Raw genomic sequence first — 17,527 nt, 5'->3', positions numbered from 1 at the left:
CCCTCCCACTTAGCCCACACAGATCAGACTCAGGAAACATAAGGCTGGCCTTTTCTTTAACAGCCAGTCACTGCTTTTAATCAGGGGATGAGGTAAGGAAAGTGGTGGTGTTGGTGCCACCATGTGGCTCGATGCTCACAGGCCTCAGCCACAGTCCATCTCGGGGTCGTCCACATCAGCCTCCGCGGCACAGAGATCATCCAGGGCTGCCTCTGAGCCAAAAACAAGAGGGTTCTGTGGTGAAGTCCTGCCTGAAGGTGCTGGGACTGGGGGAGGTCCCACCTCTCCTCCCCACCAGGCCCACAGGAACTAAGCAGTCCCTTCCACGCCCAGGCCTTGCTCCCTCAGCTACTGCAAGCAAAATAATACAAAGGCAATTCAGACAGGGATGTTTCTGGAAAAACCGTGGCTCTGCCAGGCCGACTCAGTAGGTATGATCAAAAGGCAGGCTGATATGCTGAGAGAAGAACCGGACAGGGAAGAAAAAGAAATGGCCCCCGTGCCGGCAAAGGCTGTGTGGATGGAGCACTGCTGACCTAAGGCCAGGTAGTCTGATTTGTCCATAAACTTCAGGGCAAACTCCACATGTGGGCTGGGGCAGGGAGGGGCCCTCCTGCAGGCTCACCTTCACAGCCTGTCACGTCAGGAAGCCTTCGAATCAGCATGCTGACCCCTGGCATCACCTGGTCGTACTGATGCAGGACCTCCACGCAGTGCACAGTGAAAAGCTTGTCCTTTTGGGACAGACTGTGCAGCAGCAGCACTGTATCTCGCAGACACCGCACCGTCCGCTTCTGCTGGTCAGTCCTCGGGGGCCCCCCTGCCCTCCGCACAGTCAGCCACTGTCTGTGCAGCATCACCGTGAGTGCTCTGACTACCTGAGGGAGGGCACAGGCTGAGGTCAGGTCAGGTGGTCCCTGCACCCTGACAACCTGCTTAGCTGGGCAGCATCTTTCCTAGCCACCCGGGTGAGGGAGGTTCTGAACAGTGGCACCAGGGTCTAGCCCTGGTGAAGGAGCATGGGATGCTTTCACGGGGCCCTGTCATTCACCAGCAGAGCTGCCCACTGTCGGCCCCTGCCTGCCCCCGGCACTCACCTCCACGTTGCACTGGCAGCTGGAACCAGTGACTGGGGAGGAGGGGCTCTGCACAGCAAGCTTAGCCAGGAGCCACACAGCCTAGAACAAGAACAGACTGTCCCATCCATGGCACAGTGAGGCCCTGGTCACAGTGAGGGCTTTCTCAGCCTTCTACAAGAGCTCCAGTTGCCTCAGCAACTGCTTGTCTGCACTAATGGGATCCAAGAGGTGGTAGTGTTTTGGGACCTTCCCAGGAGACACTCAGGACCAACACCTGTGTCTCACCACTGACCCACCTGCCTCCGTGCCCACCTCCAGCCACCAGGCAACTTTGCCAAGTCCCAGGATACCCTGGGCTCCGACTGTACGGTATCTGTGTAGTATGGAGCCCCCCAAATGAATTTACCTTGCTAGTGGCTCAACGTGTTACCAAAATGAATTAAAGCTTCCTTTAATTCCCAGAGGAAGGAGAAGAGTGGCTCTTACATGGGATGGAGTGGGGTGGGGTGGGGTGGGTTGGTGAGCAGCACAAAAGGGGCTCTGGTGTCTTTACCTCTTGTTCCAGCTGAAGCCACTGTGTCTCCGAGGCGGCTTTGTCAGGCCTCGATGTGATGTACATGTACAGCAGCAGCAGGAGGCAGCCTTCTGGAAAGGACACACCACCTCTCACTCAGCATCCGCCTTCTCACCCAGTGCCTGAGGTACAAGCTGCAGAAGCCCTCAGGAGGCCCTGGACCTGCCCCTGCCACCACCCTTCCCTCCAAGCTGCAGGAGTCCAGACGCACGCCCCTGGCCTGCTTTACCCGGGTGGGAGCAGAGCTGAGGTGCAAGCTTCTCATGGTCCACCAGGAGGGACAGGAGCTCAATAGTCAGCAGCACACTAGGCAGGGGTGTCTCTGGGCGCAGGCACTGTGGCAGCACCCGGAACACGCACTGGAACCTGAAACACAGGGCCCCAGAGAGATGTGACACCTCCAACCCAATCCCATAACTCACCCTCACCTTTCACGATAGGCAACAGGAAATTGAAGAGGCCAGTAAAAAGGAGACTCGATTCAGACAGACCTGAGTTCAAATGCCACCCTACTTGCTGATACTTGTTTCAGGTGAACGAGTGGGTACTACCCTTCACTGTGGGACTGCTGTGAGGGACAGGGCCTGTCATCCCTTAGAGATGACAGGCCCTTACCTGGCACAGTGCCACCCAGCAAATACGAGGTGCCCCCCTGGACCTCGGGTGCCGGCCTCTGCACTACTCTTGGGCTCCTTCCTGCCTCTGCTCCCAAACAGGGAGGCAGGTTCAACTTGAGTGTGAGAGAAACGTCCTGTGCCCACCACCAGAGGACTGGCCAGGCATCAGCAGCAACAATGTGGACTTGGCTATGGTTGGATCTTACGAGACCACTCGCTGGGCAAGGAAGACTTCATTTTCCCCACTTGTCGGGAAACACCAGCTCCTCTGCCGCCACGTATGAGAAGGTACAAACTCAGGGTGTGCATGGTGAGGGGCTTGGGCACTCTCCCCCTGGTCTTGGGGGCAAAGGGATGGCACATTCATTACCAAGGAACCGAGTCCAAAGACAAGCACTGCTTTTTGCTCAACCCACACAGCCTCGTGGGGTGGGTGGGGGGAGGGGCAGTTCTGTGGGTATGTCCCTTTTCATGCGCACGGCACCGAGGGTTAAGAATATTCCTTGTACACCATTAGGAAGCAAGGTCTTTTTAGGGCGAACTCATTTTAGAGCAAATCCTGTATGAGAGACAAGCTGAATGTTTCTAATCACCAGGGAGTGTGGAACTTTGTGGGAAACTGGAATTTAACCTGTTACTACCTAATTTCATTATTAGGCCAGAAGTGGCCCCTGAAACTAAAAAAATCCATCTTTATATACAACACAGTGGTTTCCAAATTATTTTTGACAGCATCAGAGCCGCCTTTTTAAATGAAAATTTTTTTTTTTGGCACAGCCCCTAAATGCACAATAAATACGTCATGCTGCCCTGGCTGAGCTGGGGATGAGAACTTTTTGTTCAAAAGCGCCTGCCATGCCAGTACCTGGGGAGCTACGCTGGACCTACCCCTAAAACAGATGCAGTGGGAAGACAAGAGTCTGAGGGGATGATGTGCCCTCAAGCCTGGGTGGGCAGTGGTGCCTTTCATAGGAGATCACAGCCTGCCTGGCTGCTCATGTTGTATCGTATACTGCTATGGAGCCTTGGGAGCACCTGTCCCTGGCTTTTACTTCAAGGTGAACAAGAAGCTGTGCGGTAATGGGGTTCAGCCTGCAAGCATGAAGGAATTCAGAGAAGCACTGTGTGGGAGGTGGCATCAGACAGTGATCAAGAACAATGATTCAGGAGCCTAACTGGCTGATCTAGCATACTCCCTCTGGGGTTTCAGACAAGTTTCCCTACCTCAACATGGGGTTTATTCATTCAGCAAACACTGAGTGCTCACAGTGAGCCAGGCTCTGTACTGGGCGTGAAGACAACAGGGCTCTGAGGGTGCCATCCAAGCTAGTGAACAGAAGGCATCTGTGTCTGGCCTGCAGTAAGCACCCATTAAATGGCTGTTTTTTGATGTTATTGTGGACAAGCTCAACAGGAATAGAATGATGATATATCTACCAAGAGAACTGCTAAAAATGTGGTTCCTGGAATTCATTCATTTAAAAAGTAAGAAATGGATGCAAAGATTTTTCAATATCCACATATCAATCAATGTGATACACCACATTAACAAACTGAAGAATAAACACCATGTGATCATCTCAATAGATGCAGAAAAAGCTTTTGACAAAGTTCAACATCCATTTAAGAGAAAAACTCCAGAAAGTAGGCATAGAGGGGAACATACCTCAACATAATGAAGGCCATATATGAAAAACCCACAGCTAACATCGTATTGGTAGGGACTTTCCTGGTGGTCCAGTGGTAAAGAATCCACCTTCCAAAGCAGGGGACGCAGGTTCGATCCCTGGTCGGGGAACTAAGATCCCATGTGCCTCAGGGCAACTAAGCTTGTGTGCCTCAGAGAGCCCACATGCTGCAAACTATAGAGCCCACACACTCTGGAGCCTGCGCGCCACAACTACAGAGTCCACACACTCTGGACCCTGCACGCACAACTAGAGAAGAGAAAACCCACATGCCACAACTAGAGAGAAGCCCGTGTGCCACAATGAAGAGACCATGCGTTGCAACTAAAGATCTTGCATGCCTCAACGAAGATCTCACATACCACAACTAAGACCCAATGCAGCCCAAATAAATAAATAAATAAAATTAAAAAAAATCATACTCATTGGTGAAAAGCTGAAAGCATTTTCTCTAAGATCAGGAAGAAGACAAGGATGAGCACTCTCACCACTTTTATTCAACATAGTTTTGGAAGTCCTAACCACAGCAATCAGAAGAAAAAGAAATAAAAAGGAATCCAAATTGGCAAGGAAGAAATAAAACTGTCACTGTCTGCAGATGACATTATACTATACATAAATCCTACAGGTGCCACCAGAAAACTACTAGAGCTCATCAATGAATTTGGTAAAGTTGCAGGATACAAAATAAATATATGGAAATCTGTTGCATTTCTATACACTAGCAATGAGCTATCAGAAAGAGAAATTAAGGAAACAATCCCATTTACCATCGCATCAAAAAGAATAAAACACCTAAGAATAAACCTACCTAAGGAGGCAAAAGGCCTGTACTCCAAAAACTATAAGACACTGATGAAAGGAATTGAAGACGACATAAACGGAAAGATATACCCTGTTCTTGGATTGGAAGAATCAATACTGTCAAAATGCCTATACTACCCAAGGCAATCTACAGATTCAGTGCAATTATTATCAAGTTACCAATGGCATTTTTCACAGAACCTAGAATAAAATTTTAAATTTATATGGAAGGGCTTCCCTGGTGGCGCAGTGGTTGAGAGTCCGCCTGCCGATGCAGGGGACCTGGGTTCGTGCCCCGATCTGGGAGGATCCCACATGCCGCGGAGCGGCTGGGCCCGTGAGCCATGGCCGCTGGGCCTGCGCGTCCGGAGCCTGTGCTCCGCAACGGGAAAGGCCACAATAGCGAGAGGCCCGCGTACCACAAAAAAAAAAAAAAAAAAAAAAAAAATTTATATGGAAAAATGAAAGACCCTGAAACAGCCAAAATAATCTTGAAAAAGAAGAACAGAGCTGGAGGAATCATACTCCCTGACTTCAGACTATACTACAGCGCTACAGTAGTCAAAACAGTATGGTACTGGTGCAAAAACAGACACATAGATCAACGGAACTGAATAGAGAGCCCAGAAATAAACCTACATACCTAAGGTCATTTAATCTGTAACAAAGGAGGCAAGACTATACAGTGGAGAAAAGACAGTCTATTCAATAAGTGGTGCTGGGAAAACTGGACAGCTACTTGTAAGACAATGAAATTAGAACATTCTCTAACACCATATACAGAAATAAACTCAAAATGGATTAAAGACCTAAAGGGAAGACCAGCTACTATCAAACTCCTAGAGGAAAACATAGGCAGAACACTCTTTGACATAAATAGCAGCAAATTTTTTTTTTTTGGATCCATCTCCTAAAGCAAAGGAAACAAAAGCAAAAATAAACAAATGGGACCTAATTAAATTTAAAACCTTTTGCACAACAAAGGAAACCATCGACAAAATGAAAACACAACCTGTTGAATGGGAGAAGATAACTGTAAGTGACATGACCGATAAGGGGTTAATATCCAACATATACAAACAGCTCATACAACTCAACATCAAACAAACAACCCAATCAAAAAACGGGCAGAACTGAAAAGACATTTTTCCAAAGAGGACATCCAGATGGCCAACAGACACATGAAAAGATGCTCAATATCACTCATCATCAGGGAAATGCAAATCAAAACCACAATGAGATATCACCTCACACCAGTCAGAATGGCTATCATCAAAAAGAACACAACAAATGTGAAGAAAAGGGAACCATCCTACACTGTTGGCGGAATGTAAATTGGTGCAGCCACTGTGGAAAACAGTATAGGGGTTTCTCAAAAAATTAAAAGTAGAAGTACCATGTGACCCAGCAATTCCACTCCTGGGTATATATCTGAAAAAAACCAAAAACACTACTTTGAAAAGAAACATGCACCCCAGTGTTCATAGCAGCGTCATCTACAATTGCCAAGGTATGGAAGCAACCTAAGTGTCCATCAACAGATGAATGGATAAAGAAGATGTGGTACACGTACACACACACACACACACACACACACACACACACACACACACACACAGGAATACTACTCAGCCATAAAAAAACAAAATTTTGCCATTTGCAGCAACATGGATGGCCTTGGAGGGCATTATGCTAAGTGAAATAAGTCAGACAGAAAGGCAAATACTGTACGATATCGTATGTGGAATCTAAAAAATACAGCAAACTAGTGAACAAAACAAAAAAGAAACAGGCTCACAGACACAGAAAACAAACTAGTGGTTACCAGTGGGGAGAGGGAAGGGAGGAAAGGCAATATAGCGGTAGGGGATTTTTAAAAAAGCATTGTTATGGGATTATATGAAATCGTGTGTGAAACTTTTGGAAACTGTAAAGCACTACGGAATTAAAAAAAATAAAAGGAAAGAGAAGACTCAATAATAAAAAAAGAAGCAATCAGCCACCATGAGCTGGGCCCCCTGCCAGGCACCTGGGTGATGGTAACACGCCTACCTTGCTGCTCACACTACTCTGCAGTACACTGTGTCTAGCTCTAAGCACCACCTTTAGGATGCACCAGACAAGCCAGAATATATTCATATGGAAACCAGGATCCAGAACTGTTTTTAGCAAACAGGTATTCTGAGTTCAGAGACAAAAAGGCTTAAGAGACATCCAACAGAGGAACTGGCCTCTTGGTGGAATGCTGAGGGGGAGATGGGATTACAGGACAAGGGGATTGGCTGGGTGGTGTTTACCCTCCCAGTGTTGAGGGTCTGGAATCCCAAGCTAGGAATTTATGACAACAGTGTTCCACAACAAACCTTAAGAAGAGCAAGTAACCTGTGGCTCATGCCAGTGGTGGACACCTTGATGATGGGCAGATGCCCAGCAAGGTCAGCTTGTAGCTGCAGACCCTCCACACACCCTCTGCTTCTTCAGGGAACCCCACCAAACTAAACTTCAATGTGGCTGTGAAATCTGGTCTTCACCTGATCCATGTCCCAGGTTCAAAGGCCTCTTGATTCAACCTTTGTCTGTTTCGGGGGCAGGACACTCTTCCATAGTGACTAGCAGCCTTCTTTTATCACATGTGTCTTTTGCTTACCTACTATCCAGAGGCAGAACTAAGCCAAATAAACCACTTCCTTGGTTCTTCTAACTCCTGGCCCCACTTCCCATCACTTCAGAACTCTAGCTAAGAACCTAAACCAAGGCTTAGAGCTGAGCAGTATGGACGAGTCAAGATGGGAACAAGTACAGGGGCCACAGGACAGACCTCAAGAGGCCGGGTAAGACCCACAAGGAATCATGACTCCCATGCTGCGTTATACCTGGGCAGGAAATCAAAGGAAGCATTTTCAGCTAATTTCACCAAAACCTTAAGGCACTGGCTGAGGACACTGGCTTTAAGGTGACCTGTTGCTGCAGAAGAGAAAGCCAAAAGTTGAAGAAGCATCTTCAATAGTGGATGCTGGCCTTGGTCACCAGCAAGCCTCCCTGGGGCTGAGGTCACATCCCCACGACCATGTCCGTCAACCAGGCTCTGGTCTCCTTCCCTAGCAGCAGAATCGGCGCCTGCTCCTGATAGTAACAGGCAAATGACTGCTCCGCTGTGGCACACCAGGTGCTGAAGAACGCTTAGTGAAGCCACAGAGAAGCCTTCCAGGTTGCAAAGTGAGTCCTCGGGGCTGGCCTCTACCCCAGAGCTCACACAGGAGGGATGTGTCGGTGAGTCCGCAGGCGCTCCGCTTCTCTTGGCTGCTGCCAAATCCTGCAGAGCCTGGCAGTGTAAGCCGATAAAGAACTGTACCAGGGGGAGGAGGTGCACAGCTCCAGGAAGCTGGCAGAGTGGGAAGGCCCTTCCGCCTCCCTCTGCTGGGTCTCTGTCACAGGAGCCTTCATTCCTGGCCACCAGATTCAGTCCAGTAAGTGCCAGGTTCTGTGCTTCTCTCAGGGCCAAGAGGGGAAATGACCCATCACAAGAACCTGTGGTCCTCAGGCTTGAAATCCCAGTCAAGGTACTAGCAACAGACACAAAAGAAAACACACAAGTGTGAGAGGGAGATAAGGTCAAGGGACCCAAACAACCTGCCTGCTAAATTCTCTAGTTTTCCTGCCCAGAGCAGACCTCCTAGGCCGGTCAGGACCAGATAGGGACTTGCTTCCTGGAAACTTCTTCCAAACAAGCTTTTTAGGAGTCTTATGCTTACCTGCCAAGCCCGGGTAGCTGGAACAGGGTGCCGGTAGGAGCCTCAGAACAACTGCTCAGGAGGTGGCACAGACCTAGGGATGACCCTGGGATCAAAGGCTGCTTCAGGAGAAGGTTTATCAAAATGGAGCCTGCAGAAGACAAGGTGACTGTAGAAGGTTCTGACATGAGAGTGCTTTTCTGTGATGCCAACTATCTTCTAAACTGCCACTAAGTTCCCTTGAGACGCCTGTGGGTACTGAAGGCTCGGAGGCATACTTGCTCTTGGCCCCTTCCATTTTATAGTCTTCTGCTTAAGCCACAGACTACTACTCCCTTGGACCCTCTAAAGCACTGCCTGGGGTACTGATGGAGCCCAGGACAGTTCCCTAGGCAATTCCACTGCAGCATCACAGAGGATGATCGGACCCAGGAAGGCCTCCTGCAGAAGGAGCAGGCATTCTGGTACCTTGAGTGTTTGATCTCTGCATCCAGCTGTCAATAAGCCTTTTCTGGGACTGTTCTTGCTTTATCGGGTCATCTCCCAGACTGTGGGTCTTATTCTCTGAATAACAGATAATATGTTAATCAAAACTGGAACACAAAAGCACAAGTATATCAGAAACTCTTAAATGTAATGAGTTTAAAACATACATTGTTCTACTTCTTCAACTTTGGATCAAAACAAGAGCCAAAGCAACTCAAGAACCTTCACATCTTTGCCTTCCTCATATAAAACAGGAACTTGCATAAGGAAAGGAAAGGAAAAGAAAATTAAATTGTTTGCCCCACTTCAAAATCAGGCAATAACATAAAAGCATTTTATATGATTCTTATTATGTGCCAGACACTGTTCTAAGAGCTTTATACATGCTAGCTCTCTTGTTCCTCACAGCAACCCAACCAGGAGGTGTTATCATTGGCTCTGTTTTACATATGGGAAAACTGATGCACAGAGGTTAAGGGACTTGCTCAAATCATACAAGCCAGTAAGCAGTGTGACTGGGACTCTCGGCCAGGCTGGTGGGCTCCACTGCCAGCTCATAACACCACCCGATAACCTCTCCTGAAGTTGCTAAATATCAAAAATGTTAGTAGCTGTAGTTCTCAGGGGTGGCGTGATGCTAATGACTTGAAAGGGTTGATGGTAGGAGAAAGGCAATGTATCTGAATTGTAAGATAAACTGGCATAGCACAGTCTCAGAGTGAAAACCTACTAATGCTAGATTGTCTCTCTAGAAAGCAGTAGCATTCCCTCAGTCTGGACTCAGCTGGGCGATGAAAGGAGCACATGTTCCTGCATACTAGCTGTGTTTCTGGCGTGGCAATGGATGCTGACTGGAGGTTTTAAAATATGCCCGCAAATTCTTTGACACACTTCTCCTCAAAGGGTGCAGCCTAGTTTTCTTCCCCTTGAACATGGCCCAGACTCAATGACTCACTTCTAACAAACAGAATGTGGCAGAAGTGATGTTATGTGACTTTTGAGGCTAGGCCATAAAAAGGATAGCTTCCACCTATCTCTCTGGGTTTGCTAGCTCTAGAGGAAGCCATCTACCAGGTTATGAGATCAGCCAAGTAGCCCTGTGGAAAGGCCCACATGTGGAAAGGAATTCCACTGCCAGACATGTGAGTGAGCCACCTTGAAATAGATCCTCCAGCCCCCTACAAGGCTTCAGTGCCCGCAGAAACAAACCATCCCCACTGTGCTATCAGAACTGCTGACCCACAGAAACGAGGAGAAAATAAATACTCAAATGTTTCAAGGCTCAAGTCTCAGTAGTCTGATAGAGAGCAATAGATGATGGATAGACTGACTTACCCTCTTTGCCCATCAGGGACTTATATCCTGGATCGGTCTGGCAGGGGTGGGGAAGGGACATGTTAGCACTAAAAGACTCCTTTGTAGGGAAAGATGGTTTTCCAAGTTGTGGAGAACATGCTTCTGGCTTTATAACCACAGAAGGGCTTTTCCTAGGACTGGAAAAAGTTAACTATGAAAGCAAAGTAATGATTCTGCTAACACCATGTAAAACACCTGGTTATAAAACTTCTAACAAACTTTAAACTTTTCCTATCTAGGTGATTTGACCAAAAATTTTATCTATTACACGTTTGTTATTCTTTGTCAGGACAGCAATGCAAAATTCAAGGCATTTTGATTCAAATTGTTGAAAAAAAAAATCTTTCATTTGCTTCCACCTTCTTCCAATCACCCAAAAGAATTGGCTATAACTCCATTACTATTTCCAGTTCCACCAAAACATCTTTTCAGTTTGCAACCTCTTTTTTTTTAATTGAAATATAGTTGCTATATAATGTTATATAAGTTATAAGCAAATGCTATAGTGATTCATAATTGTTTTTTTTTGCGGTACGCGGGCCTCTCACTGTTGTGGCCTCTCCCGTTGCAGAGCACAGGCTCCGGATGCGCAGGCCCAGCGGCCATGGCTCACGGACCCAGCCACTCCGCGGCATGTGGGATCCTCCCAGACCGGGGCACGAACCCGTGTCCCCTGCATCGGCAGGTGGACTCTCAAGCACTGCGCCACCAGGGAAGCCCTGATTCATAATTTTTAAAGGTTATACTCCATTTATAGTTATTATAAAATATTGGCTATATTCCCTTTGTTGTACAATATATCCTTGTAGTTTATTTTATACTTTAATAGTTTATACCTCTTACTCACCTATCCCTCTATATTGCCTTTTTCCCATTTCCTCTCCCCCCTGGTAACCACTAGTTTGGAACAACCTCTTTTATAATAGTCAGGGACTGAATGAAAAGATTTTCAGGAGAAAGAGGGTCTAGAAAAAGGTGTATTGTGTCTTGCAACTTGGAAACTGAGCCAGTGCCTTGGTGCCAGGGTCTTTATGTTAGAGAAGCAGTCTTAACCCTCTGATTGGATCAGACAATGCTGAGGCACTCCTGTTGGTGTGCCTCTCTCTCCTGTCTTACCTGGGCTACGCAAGGCAAGAAAAGTTCAATTTCACACCCTGCCCATTATAAGCAAAGGCAGCAGAATGTTTAATACCAGAAAAAGACGACCTGACCCACACTATTCAAATTTCAAGGCTGATCCTGACAGTGTGCCAGACTTCTTTGGCAGGCAGGGGACAGGACGGACCATTAACAAACTGATCACATCTGCAGCAAAGGTGGGGACTGCTGGACAGCAAATGAGAAAAAGTATTCCAAGCAGTTGGGACTGAAATACAGTTGGGGCAAAATCATTTATTTGAAACAAATTACATAAAACTGAAGACTGGTCCACTCCAAAAGTTTGGAGAGCATCTTTCCAGCCTCTTTTCATCCCGAGGAGCTGTGTTGTGTTTATAAAGTCTACAGGGAGGAAGCACTTCTAGAGTGCGGGCCCTTTATTCTATGATGCCCCAAACCATTCTAGTCTCATCCAAACCATCTTTGAGGCCTTCAGGAAAGAGCATCTATGCCCCAGTGGCAGAGTCTAAACGACCTTTGTTCAGGACTAGCCTGACATTGTTATTCAGACTTTTTACTAAACGATACAAAACTGTATTCTCCCTCTAGCACCATCATTACCTGACATGGGAAATGGAGGGAGCAGCTAGTTTATTAGCTCGTTCACTGCTTTGAAGCTTTGTCCTTAATTCATTCATCTCTGCATCTTTAAACTGGAGTTCAGACTGCAATGACTGGAGCTGGAAGGCAAAAGAAGCATACTTATAGAGGCCTCATCACATATACAGAAACAGCTCTGGGCTTCAAAATCTCAGGATAGTAAAGGAAAAACAAGCAATGAGAGATAGTATAAAAGTCTGCTGTGACATAAATGTCCTAAAATATTAAGCTTTAACCTTCTTCCTGAAAGATGACATGGTATTCTAGAAAGATATTTTGACCTGAACTATAGCTGGTTAGTTTGTGAGGGTTCAAATACCATTTACTCAGCCTCTCTGAACTCCAGCTTATCTGTAACATAAGTACCTATCTTCCTGGTTGGGGGTATTAAGTAAGAATGGTGAATGTAAAATGCCCAGCACAGAGCTTGACAAGGTACCATATCTCACGGTAACATGTAGACCTTTTAGTGAATATAGTGGTGCACAATCCAAGTCTTCCTGAAGGTCTGGGGTGAGTATTTAGAAGAGTTTTACCAAAACCTTGTACAGTGTGGGGAGACCTGCTGTTCTGGCCAATGGTAACTGCTGCCATTCCCAGGCACAGCACCAGACACAAGGGCAGGACCATTTAAGTCTCACGACAGCCCTTCTGGTTATTTTCTGGAACAGATAAGGGAAATGAGTCATAGAGCATAAGTCATCACCCTGAGGTCACCGCTTGAATATGATAAAGCCTAGATTCAAACTCTGGTTTGTCTGATTGCAAACCCATTGCTCTTCATCATGTATATGGAAAGGCAACTACTGCTGTTAGTCTTGGGCACAGGTCAGTGCTTCTTTAAAGACTGCCAAGTTTGCTGAACGAAGTAACGGCAGAATAAGGCCCACGTTCTTAAGTTTGAAGCCTTGGGAAGTGAAGGAAAGTGGTATATACTGGACACCCACTGTTTTTCTCCCCAGAACAGTATCTCCCTCCCTTAAGAAACATCATTTTCCTACCTTTGAATATGTGATTTGAATGGGAGCTATTATCTCTTTGATTACAGTGACTAGTTCAGAGGCAGGCGCCTGACTCAGGTTAGACCAATTAGAGCCTTCCCCAGAATTTTAAAACTTGGAGATAAAGAACCCTAGGTCTTCAGTCTGCTCTGGAGCCATGAAATATGAGCCCAGGAGCCCCTGGAGAACACATCCTCTACCATAAGGATGGAGCCTATCAATAGTACAGAGAATAAAGATGAGTCGTGGCAAATCTTGAGTCTTTTGAGGCCCCAGCACACCTGTTTTCCCAGACCTAGTTATGGAAGCCAATACATTTTCTTTTGGCCTAAGCTAGGTCAACTGAGTTTCTGATCTGCCAAAAAACAAAAAAAACACACAACAAAAACCCCACTAATTTTAGCTGTTTCTGCAAAGTGTGAGCTAGTAACTTAGACTACCACAGCAAAGCAGAGTTTCATCTAAGTCCTTTTCCAAACCTCAGAGCCTGGAGAAAAGTACATGCAATTAGTTGGTAGCGAAAGTATTTAAGACAAACAACTGTTGAAATCTTCCTGGAAGATCTATAAGCAACTTTAGTCATTGCTTCTAAAGGAACTCATTGAGCAGGCAAAGCTGATGTCCATACAAGCAAAACAAATGCTCTGGGTCACCTTTTTGGAGAATTCTTTTTCTTTGTCACTGAGTGCTTGAGTTTTCTCTTGCTCAAGAAGGAAATGTGATCTTCTCTGTTCCTCTAGAATGGATTCTGTCTGATGCAGTGAGTCCCGTAAAATTTTAATTTCTCCACTTTTAATGAGCACTTCTTCTTCCATTGCCTTCATCTGTAAATCCCAAATTGATGTTGTGAAAAGTTTGTAAGGGAAAATTATATATGTACATGTTTCAACATGTAGCTGGGGAGATGAAGAAACACATTTAAAACATGTCCAACAGACCAGAGTGCTCAAAATATATCTGTACCAATCAGACATCACCGTGATCTGCTAGGCCCATTCCTGGGACAGTGGATATTCAGCAAGATAGCTTAAGGACACACGTGTCACTTCTGCATGCAGATTCTATAGGCTCTAAGAGGTATTAAACAATCTGGGTCACACACTTAACAGAACTAAAATTCTACATTATGTTCTTGGTTTTTCTAGGGACCTATAGATAGTCATATGAAGAATGTTTGCTTTTTTGCAAAACTGCTAATGAAAATAGCAACCATTATGATGTTGTTTCTTATATAAGACATAGGCTATAAATTTATCTCAGTGCTACAACAGAAAGTTTGTATCTCTTTTTGTATATGGTTTACAGTGTTTCCTTTCTTGCCCTAGTTGTTAGGAATCTCAGGATTTAGTTTCAACCAAAATTTTCTGGCTTTCTTTCCCCCAATTCATGGGGATGAATCTGGACTCTTGTTTTAAAACTTCTATATATTTTATTGTATAATGCTTTATAACACATGCATAAGTGAATGAATTAACTACAAAAGCCACAAGTTAAATCACTTACCTTTTCTTTAAGCTCTTTGTACTGTGCCTGAAGTAACTCTAATTCAAAATTATCTTTAACTGGAACACTTTCTCTGTTTTTCCTTGAAGGATTTTTTGACATCCCATCTAATCTGGGGACCTTATGAACATCTGTAAAAAGCAGTTCCCGTATACTTTTTAGGACCCAACATTTTCCCACTTTAGCCAGACAATCACTTTTGAAAGCAAATTAGAGAAAGATCTAGTAAGCACTACAGGTATTTTACAACATAAGAACATGAATCAATCCTCAGGAAATAACAGAAGCTGCCACCCTCTCCCCATTCTGCATCCAGTTTTAAGAGTCTCATCTAAAGGCTGAAAGGTGCTGTGGGAATCTCACTGGTCAGAACTCAGTGATCTATTATTCAACGATATTTACTGAGCACCTATAATATGCCAGGCTTTAGCCTCTAAAGAAAGGTACAATGGTGAGCAAAATGGATACAGTCCTTACACTCATGGAGCTTACATGACACTCAAAAACACAAGAATAAATGTAAAATTTCAACTGTTATAAGAGCTGCAGAGAAGAGCAAATACAGGAAAGCCTATAATAGGGGCTTTGATCCAACGGGATGAATAGAAGGCTTCCCCAGGTAAGTGATGACTGAATGGAGAGCTGAAGAACAGGCAGGAACTAACCAGGTGAGTGGCGATGGGGAATAGATGGAAAGAACACTCAGTGTGTAAGAAACAGCAATGTGCAGTTTCTGTATTGTAAGGAAGCAGGGAGAATTCAAGGAATGAAGGAAGGTTAGTGTGGCTAGAACCCAAAGAAGGAGAGGGAAAGGGACAGGCCATGCTGGGCCTTGCTGGCCATGTTAAGGATTTTGATCTTTATACCAGAAGTAGTGTGAAGTCATTAAAGGCTTTCAGTAGGGATGTTCACGTGTATCTGTGTGTGACACAGAGATTCTAGTTTTGAAAAGATCACTCTGGCTGTGGTATAAACTCTGACTTGAGTCATAACTGGAAATGTGGGAACAATTTAGCAGACTATTGTCTGGAGAGGGGTGATGGTAACACAGATCAGGGAGATGGCAGAGATGATGCAGAGAGGATGGATTCCAGAGATGGATGAAGAAGGTAAAGTTACAGGATTTGGAAAGGAATCAGATCCATGGTCAAGGAAAGGGAGCTGTTGCCTGCCTTGTGCTACATGATTGAGAGTGGTGCTAGTCATTGCCATGCAGAACATTTGGTCATCAAATGTTCTGAGTGTTTTCTGAATGCTTCGCCAGGCACCATGCTGGAGATACTGGTGGATGACTGGGTTTCCAGGAGATGATTGTGTGGAATATAAGATGCATGTAAGACATCCATGTAGAGATTTCTCTTCCTGGGAGCCCCACAAGACTTCACTAGAATGAGGGTAAGCTCCATGAAGGAGGGGGCTTTTGTCTTTTGTTTATTGCTAAGTGTCTGCAGCTCCTAATGTTTGGGCACCTAAGTACGATTTATTGGTTGTATAAAAGAATGAATCTCTTTTATCTCTTGCCTCTGCCAGGCCCCTCTTATGTTCATGCGGCCCAAGGGAAAAGGTGGTCTTCATTAGATCTAAAGCCTCCCAAACCTGTCATAATGATGGGTCCCCATGTGTAGGTAGTGATGATTCTGCTGGTGGTGGTAGTCGTGTTGCAAGGATCTCTGTTAAGAACTAAGAACCTTACTGGTCCAAAGTATAGAAACTAAAGTAAAATGTTAACCTAGCTTTCGGTATTCCAAATTGGCTGTTTGACACTCCTGATACATTTCTCCCCCAAATCAAAGGATCTTTTGGGACACGCCGCTGCTTAAATCAAACTGTTCCTATATTTTTAAAAGGTGAAGTGGCAGTGTGAGTTCAAGACACCGGAACAGCGGTCGTGGGGTTCTTAAGCCACAGCCATCTAGTGGGTCTAGCGAGGTCTGCACCACCCTCGGGGAAAAGGCGCACTCACTGGACACGTCCGGAGCCGCGTTCGGGCACTGGCTCAGGGCCTGTGACGCGAGGGTGTCGAGCTCCTCCAGGTCGTCGGCGGTGAAATCCCCGTGCGCGCCGAATGGGTCTTCTGGGTCTGGGGGGGCGGCCGCGAGGAAGCCCCGGGCCCGCTTGCTCGGAGGGTGCTGGATGCTGGACGGCGGGCCAGAACTGGGTGCCTGGGGCCCGCTCCGCCTCCTGCTGCCTGGCGCGGGGATTCCAGCCATGCCTGCCGCCAGCCGGTATCCGAAGGCACCGAGTCCGGCCTGTAACCTCGAGGCCGGAGGGCTGGACCAACCGATCGCGCGCTGCCGCTCGCCTCAGCCGCTGGGGCCGCGCCCCCTAGCCAACAAGCCAATCACCTTCCAGTCGGTGGGCGGGGATGAATGACGTAATCAGACCGCGCCGCGGTGCTCAACTGGGTGCCTGGGGAGCTCGGTCGCTCCCAGCCCTTCTGGGCAGCACCCCGCCTGGCGCTTTCGTACCGACGGCTGGGACCCCAGTAGGCGGGTGGTCTAAGAGGAGAGAACCGAGTTACCTGGGCTAACTCACCAGCCCCACCGCGCAGGTGGCTCTGCGCCCGCTCTCTGGCATCACTTAGGGTACACAGCTGGGCTTGGAGGAGTTCGCCCTGATTTTCACAAGTGCACATGTGAATCGAGTCAGGGAGCATTCAGGGGTTTGGTCTTTGTGAGCTCGCTGTTCTCCAGCTAGACCCACTTCTCATATACCCCAAGGCTCTCTTGGGGAGGAGTCTGGGAGAGTGGGACTGGGCGCGGAAGTTATGACTAGAGCTCTTGTGAGCACATATCTTTGAGAACAGTAAATGCTTTGAATGTGTACCTTTGAGGTAGGTCTGGAGAAAGAAAGGTCTGAGAAGGGGTGATCCTGAGAATGGTGTGCCTGTGTTGGAGGGGGTGGGAACTAACTGCTCAGGCTGTTAATAT

General features: G+C 46.6%; 1 protein-coding gene across 7 annotated transcripts; it reads right to left on the bottom strand.

Moving 5' to 3' along the window:
- Window positions 1-39: 39 nt before the first annotated feature.
- Window positions 40-17,061, bottom strand: ATRIP (ATR interacting protein). 7 transcript variants are annotated; one of them, XM_067754278.1, is made up of 13 exons: window positions 16,561-17,061; window positions 14,598-14,728; window positions 13,748-13,918; window positions 12,055-12,173; window positions 10,315-10,472; window positions 8,962-9,057; window positions 8,515-8,644; window positions 7,636-8,325; window positions 1,883-2,019; window positions 1,633-1,724; window positions 1,098-1,178; window positions 626-878; window positions 40-212 (listed from the first exon to the last, which is right to left on the bottom strand). In XM_067754278.1, the coding sequence occupies exons 1-13, from the start codon at window positions 16,805-16,807 to the stop codon at window positions 145-147; spliced, it is 2,373 nt and encodes a 790-aa protein (XP_067610379.1). In that variant the 5' UTR covers window positions 16,808-17,061; the 3' UTR covers window positions 40-144. The 7 variants fall into 7 exon arrangements, 5 of the variants coding, with proteins under 5 accessions (XP_067610379.1, XP_067610380.1, XP_067610381.1 ...); XM_067754279.1 differs by having other exon boundaries at window positions 1,633-1,721; XM_067754280.1 differs by lacking the exon at window positions 1,098-1,178.
- Between the last annotated feature and the right edge of the window lie 466 nt (window positions 17,062-17,527).

The sequence above is a fragment of the Pseudorca crassidens genome, chromosome 10 (assembly GCF_039906515.1).
Source record: "Pseudorca crassidens isolate mPseCra1 chromosome 10, mPseCra1.hap1, whole genome shotgun sequence".
Classification (NCBI taxonomy): domain Eukaryota; kingdom Metazoa; phylum Chordata; class Mammalia; order Artiodactyla; family Delphinidae; genus Pseudorca; species Pseudorca crassidens.
This window is presented reverse-complemented; position numbering and strand designations above follow the sequence as displayed.

Excerpts from the sequence above, each read along its gene's own strand:
- ATRIP (XM_067754278.1), bottom strand. The coding sequence starts at position 16,807 with ATGGCTGGAATCCCCGCGCCAGGCAGCAGGAGGCGGAGCGGGCCCCAG. Across the intron at positions 14,729-16,560 it reads CGCGGCTCCGGACGTGTCCA|ATGTTCATAAGGTCCCCAGA; the intron begins GTGAGTGCGCCT and ends TGCTTTTTACAG. Across the intron at positions 12,174-13,747 it reads AAAAAGAATTCTCCAAAAAG|CTCCAGTCATTGCAGTCTGA; the intron begins GTGACCCAGAGC and ends TTTGCCTTCCAG.